The sequence below is a fragment of the Candoia aspera genome, chromosome 3 (assembly GCF_035149785.1).
Source record: "Candoia aspera isolate rCanAsp1 chromosome 3, rCanAsp1.hap2, whole genome shotgun sequence".
In the NCBI taxonomy this organism is placed as follows: Eukaryota; Metazoa; Chordata; class Lepidosauria; order Squamata; family Boidae; genus Candoia; species Candoia aspera.
The window spans coordinates 181,869,862-181,881,864 of NC_086155.1; the positions used below are offsets into that span (position 1 = coordinate 181,869,862).

Sequence of the window (12,003 nt, forward strand, 5' to 3'; positions counted from 1 at the left end):
CTTCCTTGAACTTACAGCAATTATTTGCCCTGGGGGTATAGTTGTTCGAATGGAAAGGAATGTGAGGAGAGAGAGGATGGCCCCATGTTTCTTAACTCTCACACAACACTTTCAATAAGTTACCTGTTTGAGCAGTAAGAAAAAAATAATTCCAGTCAGTCCATTAAGGAATTACTTTTAAAATGTTTTAAAATAAATATCCTCTTGTAAATCTCTGTCGTGTGGGCCTAACCCTAGGCTCGCAGGCAGACAGGAACCTGGATTGTGTTCTTCTGCTAGTATTTAAAAGTTTAATATTTTTTTTATCCTGCCTTTATTATTTTTATAAATTAATCAAGGTGGAGAACTCTTATACTCCTTCCTCCTCCTATTTTCCCCACAACAACAACCGTGTGAGGTGAGTTGGGCTGAAAGAGTGACTGGTCTGAAGTCTTACCTTTTTCTCCCTGGTTGAGTGCCAAAAACAAAAATAGAATTGCAGTTTTTAGCTGCTGAAATGATCATTAACATCAGAAGAATGTTAATGAATGAAGAATGAAGAAAGGATGGACTCTTAAGAAGCCACACATTGGGAAACAGAAACAGCTTTCCCTGCTTGGCTGCCAAAATTATATTTACGGTGTCAGTACTTGTTAGCAAGTTATGCGCACACCCTTGCTTGGCAGGACAGCATTTTTGATACCCGAAATGCTAAAAAACAGAACTGCAGAAAACAGGTCAAATAAATAAAAAAAAAACTTTTGAGCAAAATGCATCATGAGCTATATCAACAGTACACCCCCCCTTTTTAAAGCTTATTAGGCCAACCAGTAAAGAGTCTTTTGCATTTTAAAATGCACTGTGAAGTCTCCACAAAGAAAGAGTCCAAGGATGGGAATGCAAGGATGCAAAGGATGGAATGTAAGGGTGAATGAACAACTCCAAAGGCAAAAACTTCAAAAGAGCCAATCAAACTAAAGCAAACCTTCAGCATAGATTTTTTGGGAATCTTTTGAGATGAACCCATATGGGGTCTCTTCCACTGGGAATCTCATTCCAGTGGTTGCTTAGTGGAATCTCTTGCAGTGTGAGCTAACAAAATTTAAGTATGTCCTAAAATATAAAGCAATTTACAGGCTTATTATAATTGAAGCAAGCAATATAAAACCTTATAATGTAATCAGATAATCTTGGTTCTGCAGATGTTTATTGGTGAGGGTTTCTTTTTATTTTTGTGAGATGTGTGTTGTAATTACATATTTTCTTACGTAGTGTGTTTCTAGGTTGTTGCTTTTATGTGAGGTTTATTTCATACAAGTGTATTAGTGATGGTGTTCATTTTTTTGAGTGGGCTATGTATTTTGCCTTTATGTTACACAACTCTCCTGGACTGTTACATTTTATTTTAGTAGAAAAAGTTGAGCCAAGTCAAGTGTAATATTTAACATCAAAAAATTCTATTAAATATAATGAATTCTTAATTAGCTGATACTTCAGAATAATATGTCTTTTAAATTTGTTTATAGTTCATAAAAGAAGCTGACAATGAAGTCCGTATGAGACTGATGCAGTTTGTGACTGGTACTTGCCGGTTACCACTGGGAGGATTTGCAGAGCTCATGGGTAACTAATCAGTGTAAATAATTCTGAAATAGTAGCTTGTTCTTATAAAGCTACACTTTCTCCCAAATATTAAAATGTCATTAAGTTCTTTATGATTACTGTAAAACTTTTTTTATTAATCTTTTTTTAGGAAGCAATGGTCCTCAGAAATTTTGCATTGAAAAAGTTGGAAAAGAGACCTGGCTACCAAGAAGTCACACGTGGTGAGTTAAAACATGTTGCAGACCCTGTCCACAAGTGTGTGTCAATTGGCAGGGTCCAGGAAGAGGGCCTTCTCTGCCATAGTTCCCGCCCTTTGGAATAAGTGATAAGGGAAGCCCCTATCCTCTTGGCCTTTAGGAAGGGGTTTAAGACGTGGCTGTGCCACCTCGCTTGGGGCGGAAGAGGAGATGGTTCATCGTGGGGGTGGCTGGCGCCATAATACGGCTCCAGGGAATTTTAACACCTTACCATCTTGGGTTTTAGCTTTTTACTTATCTTATAATAATTATGTATTTCTAGAGTTTTGTTATATTGTATATTTATATGTTTTTAATTGATATGAATTGTTGTTTTAATGTATTGTAAGCCGCCCAGAGTTGTGTTTGAGATGGGTGGTGGAAAAATGTGCTAAATAAATAAAAATAAAATAAAACAGAAAATTTATCTGGAGGAAGGCCTGAATTCAGACTTAGTCATGTGCTGAATAGATCCATTGGACTAGATAGATTTATAGTAGTCATGATGATTATCAAGTCCCATTTATTTTAGCAAGAAACAAGCAAAGATTTTATGATGTAGTTTTGCTCATTCATTGCTACACTTTCGAGGTATGCTTGGCTGCAGAGGTGATACCAGCATTGGACTAGTGCGTGTATATTATATTTTCTTAGCATAGTAGGTAAGATATGCTGAAGTGTAGTTCAACTCTTAGTGATTACACAGACAAATCCATAGTTTATTTAGCAGCAACATGGAAACAGTTTCTATTACCAATTTTGGGATTATTATTTTTTTTACTTCTTTGTCTAGCATACAGTCCTAGAATTTCTTTGCTATCTAACAAAGCACTATCCAGCTACAACTCTGCTTAGCTTTGGGGTGATTTCTAAACACATAACCCATTTTCCCCTTTTTTGCTGTATGTATTCTATTGAGCTGTTTCAAGTGTCAGGCGCTGTCACATTTAGAGACACGCAATAAGTTGCACCAAATTTGTTCTTTTGTGCAGGTATTGAGGGATGGATTTGGTTTAAAACAATCTTTTTCTGCAGAGGAGCTTGGTTTTTAAGGCCAACCGAGACAAAATGTTTCTCAGTGCATGCTGAGTGAAAAACACAAGAACAAGTACTGGAGGAAGTCCTGTCAATATCGCTTTGCCAATTTGGCCAAGAAATGTATACTTCTGAGGTATGAAAACTTTGGAAATTGCCTTATCTATAATGCATTTTTCAGAGTTTTCTTAGAAATTGACAATTTTTGAATCAAAGACTAAATGGAGAAAAATGTTTAAATGATAGAGCTGGTAGTACTGAAGATGTAAAATGAAATTGAATGAAATAGGAAATAGACAAAAAATAGTTTTTGTTTTACTTTTCTCTGCAGTTTTAATCGTTTGGATTTACCGCCTTATAAAAGCTACGAACAGCTGAAAGAGAAGTTGCTTTTTGCAATTGAGGAGACAGAAGGATTTGGACAAGAGTAAGACTCATCGAAGTGAAGCTTTCATTTTTTTCAGATAGGCTGGAGCAACTAAATTGCACAGTTAGTTGTATATAAGCTGTTTCTTCTGTACAGCAGTTTTTCTGGAAATCTTTTTTAAAAGAAGTTCTGTTCTTCCACAAAGATATGCAAAAAGTTTTACTTTCTCTACTTATTTATTTTGCCCCTCACGGATTGGCCAGAATGAAATTGAAGCAGAATAAGACTTTATTTTAAAATGTGTGTGTGTGTGTGTATACACACACACACACGCACACACACACACATAAAATAGTCAGCTCTAGTTTTATAGAGCTTTAAACTTAAAAACGTCACAGCCATTCAGAAGATCAGGAGTTTCATTCTTGACTTCAGAAATGTACAGACTGCTCTGTATTCTTCTAACTTATGCAACATCTCTAAGGTTCTTTCTATTGCATGGCTGTTATAAAAGGTGTTAAAGGCTTCTGCCAAATACATCTTCTATGTAGAAAAATGCTGCTGGCTTTTTGAGGTGATAGAATGTAATTCTATCAGCTTGATTTCTTAAAAAGGTAATAGCTGTTAACCCTCTTTGCTACGTGTATGTAGCCATGGTCATGAGTAAAGCCTTTATTACTTGCACAAGAGTAATGTACAGTAAAATGAATGTGATTATTAAGACATTGGTGCCACTGTTCTGACTCACAGTAGAAGCTGAACAGACTATTTTAATTCATTGATCAGCATTAAAATTGTTTACATACTATCTTGGGTTATTTCCAGGAGAACAGTAGGTAATCTTGAAGAAGAAAAAATAAAAGTTGCTTACATATTCTCTCCTAGTCTGGTATTTTACCAGCTTTTCCATAATATTGGTTATATGCCTCAATTTCATAGGATAAGCTAATTTGAAATTTAGGAGGATATGAAATGTAATGTGAATTGCTCTGCTCATGGATTTTTATTTTTTATTTTGCTATGGATTTAGAGAGCCCTAATGAAACTAGTCACAAAAGCTTGCACAATTGAATTAATTTTGAATAGCGTTCAGTATTCTCATCCCTTTAAGTTCAAGAAAATAAATCCAGATGTTCTTAAACATCTTTAAAATTTGTTTTTATAAAGGCTAAGTCTTATTTGTCATTAAGTGTACAATATATATAAAATTAAATTATTTTAGCAGTATTGAGGGGCATTTGCTATTAGCAAATGTATAATAAATTTGACAACATTGATGTGAATTATATCAAATGCTACTTTTAGCAAACTGTGCTTCCTTATTAGAGTAACATTTTAAATTACCATTGTATCATGTTTTCATTACTCATTGTAAATTCCATTAAACTTACAGTTTTGTACACACACAAAATAAATTTCCTAGAATTAACATTTCTGTAACATATCAAACTGCAAAAAATCTGTAAATGCAGTATGATTCTGCTGTTACTCATTTTCTCAATATAGCAGTTGAATTCTACCAAAACCTTATTTTTCTACATATTGTTACACTTTATTATTCATGGATATTAACCTGTGAATGCTTTGATAAAAGCACTGAATTAATGGGCCTTCAGTCTATCTTGTTAGATAACTTCCCCCTATCAAGATGGTTTTAATTTCGTAATGCCCTCTCACTGTATTCCTAAAATTTGGAAAAAAATCTTTTGGATTCACCTGAATTATTCATATTAGTTTATAAATAAAAAACACCTTAAAAAGTATCTGAAGAAAGAAATGGTTTACCTAAATTCTAATTCTATATTCAGTACAACAGAAACACTATTATTTGCACTATTGAATGACTGAGAGAACCATTGCAACAGTTAATCTTGTAAATCAATAATTAACAATAAAGAACACAGTGCATCACAAAATATACTCTGCTTATTTTTATTTGCTCTATTATTCAGAGGACATTTTGCAAAAAAGAATACAAGTGAAATTCTGGCATAAGTTTATTTGGGGGGAGGGGGCAAAGGGGAAAACAAAGCTCCAAAGCCAATTGTATTGGAATTCAGGGGAGCTAAACAAGGGAGCATGAGGTAAGTAAATGTAAATGATAGTGATTGTGCTTAAGTATAATTTCTCTTCCATTTTATATTTTGCTATTTTTTTCTGGTACTGTAAATTAAAAGAATTATTTAACATCCAGGAGTGCAGTCAGTGCCATCTCAGTCCCATACCCAGGCCTACAGCCTGACTGAGAGAGGTCCAGATAATCCACTTCTAACAGAATCCTCTGAGCTGCAACACAACCATCTTCTCTACAACCTTCCCTAAAAGGAAGGTTGGAAACTGGACGAAAATTGTCCAGAATAGTGGGGTCTAGAGATGGCTCCTTGAGAGGGGGGTGAACCACCACCTCAAGAGACAGCAGAACTACCCCCTCCCTAGAAGAGGAGTTCACCACCACCAGAACCCAACCACATGTCCCTTCCCGGGAGGTCTTAGCCAGGAGAGACATAGATCTAACACAAAGGTGGCTGCACTAACAGCTCCAAGGACCCTGTCCACTTCCTCAGGCCCAACAGGATCAAACTCTCCCCAGATAACCAAGCTAGAGCCAGCCCTAGTAACCTCCACAGGACCTGCACCAAAACCAGAGTCCAACTTACAGCAGATCTGATCGACTTTGTCCATCAGATGGCTAGCATACTCTTCACAGTGACCCAGTAGGTCAGCCTTTCTCAACCTTTTAACCCTGGAGGAACCCTTGAAATATTTTTCAGGTCTCAGGGAACCCCTGCATATTCAGGCTCAAATATAGGCCAGAAGTTACAAAATGATTATATTTGTTTCATGTGTAGGCCTGTATATACACATTAACAGTGTTCTTAAACTAAAAATAAAGAACAAAACTTACCTCTTTAATGTGAAGTTGCCATAATTTGAAATTATTCTTTAAATAAATCGTGATCTCCCAGGGAACCCCCAGTGACCTCTCCCAGACCCCTAGAGTGCCACAGAACCCTGGTTGAGAAACCCTGGTCTAATACCTTATGAAGGGTTGTTGCTGTGCAGCAGGGAGATCCTTACTGTAGCAACAAACCAAAGGCCCTGTGGACCTCAACTTGACTCAGAGTTTCACATCCAATTATCTGCAGGGCCTCTGAAGCCATCAGACTGTCCCAGTTGGCAACAGCGGCCCTGCTTCCCCAACCCTGTGCTTTCAGCTGATGCCAAACTCAAAACTCAGGTGGATGCACCTCTGAGAGGGGAACTGCCTCCTCTGGGCCAACCTAGGTATCAGTCCCTCAGCCCAACTCTGCTGCCCCAGGACCCTGAACTGAACCGGCCATACCACCAAAAAATGGGATCAAATTGGCTTGATTTATTCTTCGTAACTGTATGCTGGCTCCTTCCAAAAGCAATCCATTCTTTTCTAAATGCTCACAAATTGCTTAACAATTTGTTCTAGAATGTTGCTCAGTATCCATGTCAAGCTAACCATCTCACCATTCCCTTTTTGAAAATCGTCTTTCATGATTTCTCAGGGATCATAGAAAAGATCTGGGTCTAGATCATTATCTGCAAACTCCTTCAGAACTCTCAGATGTAATTGGCCTGGTCCCGGAGACTTATTCATGGTAGCCAGGTGCTCCCTACCCATCTCTTGAGATACCTTGGGTTGTCATTCCCTCATTCTGAAAATTGTTTTGCTTAGGTCCATTTGAACACAGATCCTTTGGGGGACTTGAGGGTAAGTGTCTCAGGATCCTTCATCCTGTAACATGCTTGCTGAGCAATTCAAGAAACTAAATTAAGAGGCTTTTGTTTGCTTAGCGAATGATAGCATTTATTTATTGAATTTAGTCACTGCCCATCTCAAAGAGCTTCTCTGGGCAGATTGCAATAAAACAAGAATAAATACTAATTAAAATCTTGATCTATGGTAGCATATTCAGGATGCTAACCACCCCCAGGGCTGGTTACCCTATTCACACCCCACACGACTTGGCAGAGCCAGGACTTTACCTCTTTCTGGAAGACCAGGAGAGTGAGGGCCTGCCTCACCTCTGGGGAAAGAGTGTTCTGCGGGGGCAACGGAAGAGAAGGTTCTCTTCCTGGGCACCGCCAATCAACGTTCTTTCATAGACGGGGTCCGCAACATGCTTCTCTGCCTGACCAAATGGCACAGGTCAATATAATGGGGATGAGATGGTCCCTCAGGTAACCTGGATGTATGCCACCTAGGTCTTTAAAGGTAATAACCAACACCTTGAATTGGACCCAGAAGCAAACTGGCACCCATAGCAACTCCCGCAGCAAAGGTGTTACATGTGTCATCCTTGGGACACCCAAAATTGTTCGCATGGGTGCATTTTGAACCAGCTGTAGCTAAGGGTAGCCCTACGTAGAGTGCATTGCAATAGTCTATACGGAAGATGACTAGGACATGAGTGACTGATTGGAGGGCCTCCCGATCCAGGAAGGGGCGTAACTGGCACACAACATGAAGTTGAGCAAAGGCCTTCCTGGCCATGACTGCCACCTGCTCCTTGAGCAAGAGTTGTGAGTCCAGGAGGACCCCCAGATTCTGTACTGGGTCTGTCTGGGGCAGTGGAACCCCATTCAGAACCAAAGATGGTAAACTCCCGGATACAGAGGAGCCTCAACCCACAGCCACACTGTCTCACCAAGGTTCAGCTGAAGCCTGTTGTTCCCCTTCCAGACCCCCACAGCCTCCAGGCACTGAGAAAGGGTGGTCAAAGGATCACTTAAATCACCTGGGATGGAGATGTATAATTGGGTATCACCTGCGCATTGATGATACCTTATCCCATGATGGTGGATTACCTCACCCAGTGGTTTCATGTGGATGTTAAAAAGGAGCTGGGAGAGTACCGAACCCTGCAGCACCCCACAAAGGAGGGGCTGTGGGCTGGATCTCTCCCTATCAATTTCTTTATATGAGAAAAAAATCTGCTAGCATCCTTTGGTTTGTTTTATTCTCTCATGACTTCTTGATTCTGAATTCCTCAAATTATTTTGTAATTTGGGGTAGATGCGTAAATGCTTTTTACTAGAGAAAAATATACTAATCTGCTTGATGAAAAAGATAAAAAGATAAGCTGGGATGGCAGATTCTAGAGAGATTGAAGGGTTGGTGGGAACAACTCAACAGTTGGGTTTCTAATAAATGCCAGCAGTGCCTATCATGACAGCAGCTATATTGCAACAATTTCCAGAAAACGTTATGCAGTATATGAAAGGACTCCTTCCATCACAATGAACTATTAAAATCAATCAGGTTCAATCAGGAAATCCAAGTAGATGGGCATTCAACTTCTATGGGAAGATCTCAAACAAGATCTCTTCCATATCTGACATCTTTGTTATCCTCCACCAGATTAGCTCCAGTTTGTCTAATATCCTTGATGGGTTATTTCGAAGGAAGACTTCAGTATTTAAGAAAGAAAGTGTAAGTGCATTCTTACTCAAATGAACAGCACTACTCATTAGAATTTGTATGGAAAATGGAGAACAGACCCAGATTCCCATGTATTGTGTCTATGTATGTTTTTCTGCGTATCTACAGTACATCCATCCATCCATCCTCTATCTATTGAACACACATAAAGGCTTATAAAGATGCTTTGACTTCCCCAAGGCAGCTTAGGGAGGGAGGGAGGGAGGGAGGGAGGTTGATGTCCAATAAAGATGTTAATAAATGGGACAACCAAAGTACACCTTGCTGGTTTTAATGAGCAAATGTTTAAATGGTTTTGCTACATGAAACCCTCTGAAATATTCTGAAAAATAAGGCTTCCTGTGAATAATAAACTATGTACCAACATCTTCCAAATATGCTTTGCAACTCTTTAAAACTTGACTAAAATTGGAATCAAGCTCTACTGTGTCAAAAGGTTCACATAATTTTCTAACCCCTCATTCTCCAGGTGGAAAAGCATTTATTCCTTTGGCAATTGCCCACAGTACTCTGTCAGGAGGGAGACAAGAATCTGGGTGCTAACATGGGGAGGGAAAGTGGAAACAAAGAATTCAGATGCTCCTCCAACAGTTAAAGTTAGAATTTGCAGGAAGAAGGATTTCTTGGGTAACAAATTGGCAAAGAGGTAATACCAAAGTATTTTCTAGAAGAATAGGGAAAAGTTAGCTAACAGTAGTATTAAGTTTAATTGCCTTTGTTGTGAGAGGAGTTCCTTCTAAATAAGAACTGCGGAGCCTTATCTTTTTGTATATATTTTTATACTGGAACGTCTTCTAAGTTGCTGTCTGTGATTTGAGCAGTCCTGCATTTTTATTTCTTTAGCAGAATTTCACATGTATCTGCTTAAAGGTAAAAGGCATTTTCCCAATTCTTTTCTTTGTTTTAACAAAGACAGATTCTGCTTAACAATTATGAGACTTTTACTTTCCCACAAAGGAGAAGGCAGAGAGGGGCTGTTTTCCTAGTCACTACATGGCCAGGAGGTGGTCATTTAATTGCTTTCTAGGGGTGTCAACCCAGAGAGCTTTGGGGACAGGAAACCTTCAGCCTCTTACCATGTAGGGTCAGCTGTTCTGCATCTGATGCAGATACATTAACAGCACCCAAAATTCCCGAGTTACTATCAGGAGTGAAATGTGTTCTAGGTGACTTCAAATCTACAGTATTTTTTTTTCATAAAAAACTAAAGATAACTGTTTAGGTAGATATTAGCTATTTGCACGATTTAGAATTCTTCATACTGAAGTATAAGCATGATCTTACTCTTATATGGTAGAAAGATGTGCCATCCTAGATTTAAATTCTTGGGCTGATTAGCTCTCTGCTTATGACTTGACTCTACTGATGTAACAAAAAGAGGTATCAATCCATATGGTCAAGGTTTAACGCTGTGTTTCAAACTTGAACTTTATTATGTTTTTGTATTTTTCTTTTCTCCCATTTTTTATTTATGCTTTTTCTTTTGGTGTCTTTTTTTATAGATATGGTGCATTCATTCATTCATTCATTCATTCATTCATTCATTCATTCATTCATTCAAACAGCATCCTGTCATAAACAAAGGCTATCATTATTTAAAAGCAGCAAACAGATTACACTCCCATGGAACTATAAGATTAAGATGTCAAAGACACCAAGGAAGCTGTAACTAAACCTTGCCAGAAACCAAAAAACCTCAAAAATCATTCATCTGTTGAGGCTATCAAGAATGTAAGATGGGGCACCACAGTGCTTAAAATATCTTTACTTGCTGAGGGTAGACATCTTACAATTTAACCTTTGACATATAAAAGCAAAGCATAGCCTGTCCTCTTAAAAAATTGTCCAAAACAAAAACAATGGAGTCAGCAAAGTGAAGCACCTAAAATGATTTCTCTGTATGCCAGACAATTATTGAGATTACAGTTTAAGCAAGAAAAGTAGGAATTAAAACTAAAAGCTATTATTTCAGAATACTTACTAGCTGCTTCTTGAATTTTTTTCTCTCCATTCTGAACATATATACATATAGATAGATAGATATAGATGGAAATATCGGTAAAATCTGGAATTTCTTTTTCTCTAAAAATTCTTCCCTTTGTAAAGCATATACCAACTGGAACCACAATATAACCATTTAGCTTTCTGGTTAGTTATTTAGTTAATCAGTTCATACATTTTGAGTAATTGTGTCATATAGAGTTTAGTAGTTCCAAGGCTTCTTTTTGTACCTGTAAAAACAGAAGTGAAAAGAAAAAAATAAAATGAAATCTCTTCTACCACAGCACACAAATATTGTAAAAACAGTTGTGTTAATATGCTGTTCTGCTAATTTGCCTCTGATTATTATCTTTTAAGAAAATAGAGGATTACATCAGTGAAGAAATTGGTTAGTTCAGTAACATTTAGCAGACCAAAGGTTTACCACACAGACATTAATCTCCAATATTAGATCTCCACTGATCTAATTGGCCCAGCCAACTGATGCAAATCCCTCACATTCAGGAGTTTAGGCAAGGAGATCCAGTGCCAACAATGTGAAATAGCCTCCCTGTGGAGATCAGACTGGATCTCTCCTTGGTGCTTTTCTGCCAGCTCTTAAACGCCAAGGTTTTTTGGAGACCCTTCCCCAATTTGATTTGATACTACCATCTTTTTTTTAAAACGAAAACTAGAATTGTTTTTATTTTTGTATGGGGTTTTATGCTGTATTTCTTTTTAATGTGAACAGTCAAGAGTTGTTTTTGATTGGGTCAGCATACAAAGATGTTAAACAAAGAAACAAACATTGCGTTCTGAACTTCCCCTGGGAGAGCTGGGTTCAAGTTTCTACTTAGTTACAAACCTGAGTCAATAATCATCTCTTAGAACAACCTACCTCAGGGCTGCTATAAATTAAAACTAACAAGCCAAGTTACTTTAGCTTCCAGGTAAAATTCTCACAAAGAAGCACAGTGGAACCAACTAGAACACAATATCAAGGTTTATGAAATCCTTTTCAACTAATTCAATCTTTCTCCCCTGAATAAGGGACAGCAAGAAATCTAGAGGACATTCCTCTATTCTAAACTTAGCTTTTATAAGAAACATTAGCAATGCATACAATGTCCATATTAGTTATACCAGAACTAACATTTCTCTAATAATTTTGATAGTCTGTTAGCATCTAACATAGAAGATATTTCATCAAAAATGTTATATGAGTTATTTCAGTACACCTGTCTAAGAGTTCTTTAGAATAATAATAATAATAATAATAATAATAATAATAATAATAATAATAATAATTTAAACTTATATGCTGCCCG

At 37.5% G+C, this 12,003-nt stretch overlaps 2 protein-coding genes across 8 annotated transcripts in view; one reads left to right on the forward strand and one right to left on the reverse strand.

The window, feature by feature from the left end:
* Window positions 1-5,138, forward strand: part of WWP1 (WW domain containing E3 ubiquitin protein ligase 1) — a 63,204-nt gene extending 58,066 nt beyond the window's left edge. For 4 of the 5 annotated variants that reach the window (XM_063299446.1, XM_063299444.1, XM_063299445.1 and 1 more), the window contains 3 exons: window positions 1,506-1,602; window positions 1,733-1,805; window positions 3,187-5,138. In XM_063299446.1, coding sequence (XP_063155516.1) covers window positions 1,506-1,602; window positions 1,733-1,805; window positions 3,187-3,286 — 270 coding nt within the window. In that variant the 3' untranslated portion in view covers window positions 3,287-5,138. Of the gene's footprint in view, window positions 1-1,505; window positions 1,603-1,732; window positions 1,820-2,239; window positions 3,152-3,186 lie in introns of those variants that run through there. The other variant, XM_063299447.1, reaches the window with a different exon arrangement.
* Window positions 5,139-8,952: 3,814 nt separating this feature from the next.
* RMDN1 (regulator of microtubule dynamics 1) overlaps window positions 8,953-12,003 on the reverse strand; it is a 471,818-nt gene continuing 468,767 nt past the window's right edge. For all 3 annotated transcript variants that reach the window (XM_063299456.1, XM_063299457.1, XM_063299455.1), the window contains one exon: window positions 8,953-10,926. In XM_063299456.1, the coding sequence (XP_063155526.1) occupies window positions 10,888-10,926 (39 nt within the window). In that variant the 3' untranslated portion in view covers window positions 8,953-10,887. The remainder of the gene's footprint in view (window positions 10,927-12,003) is intronic.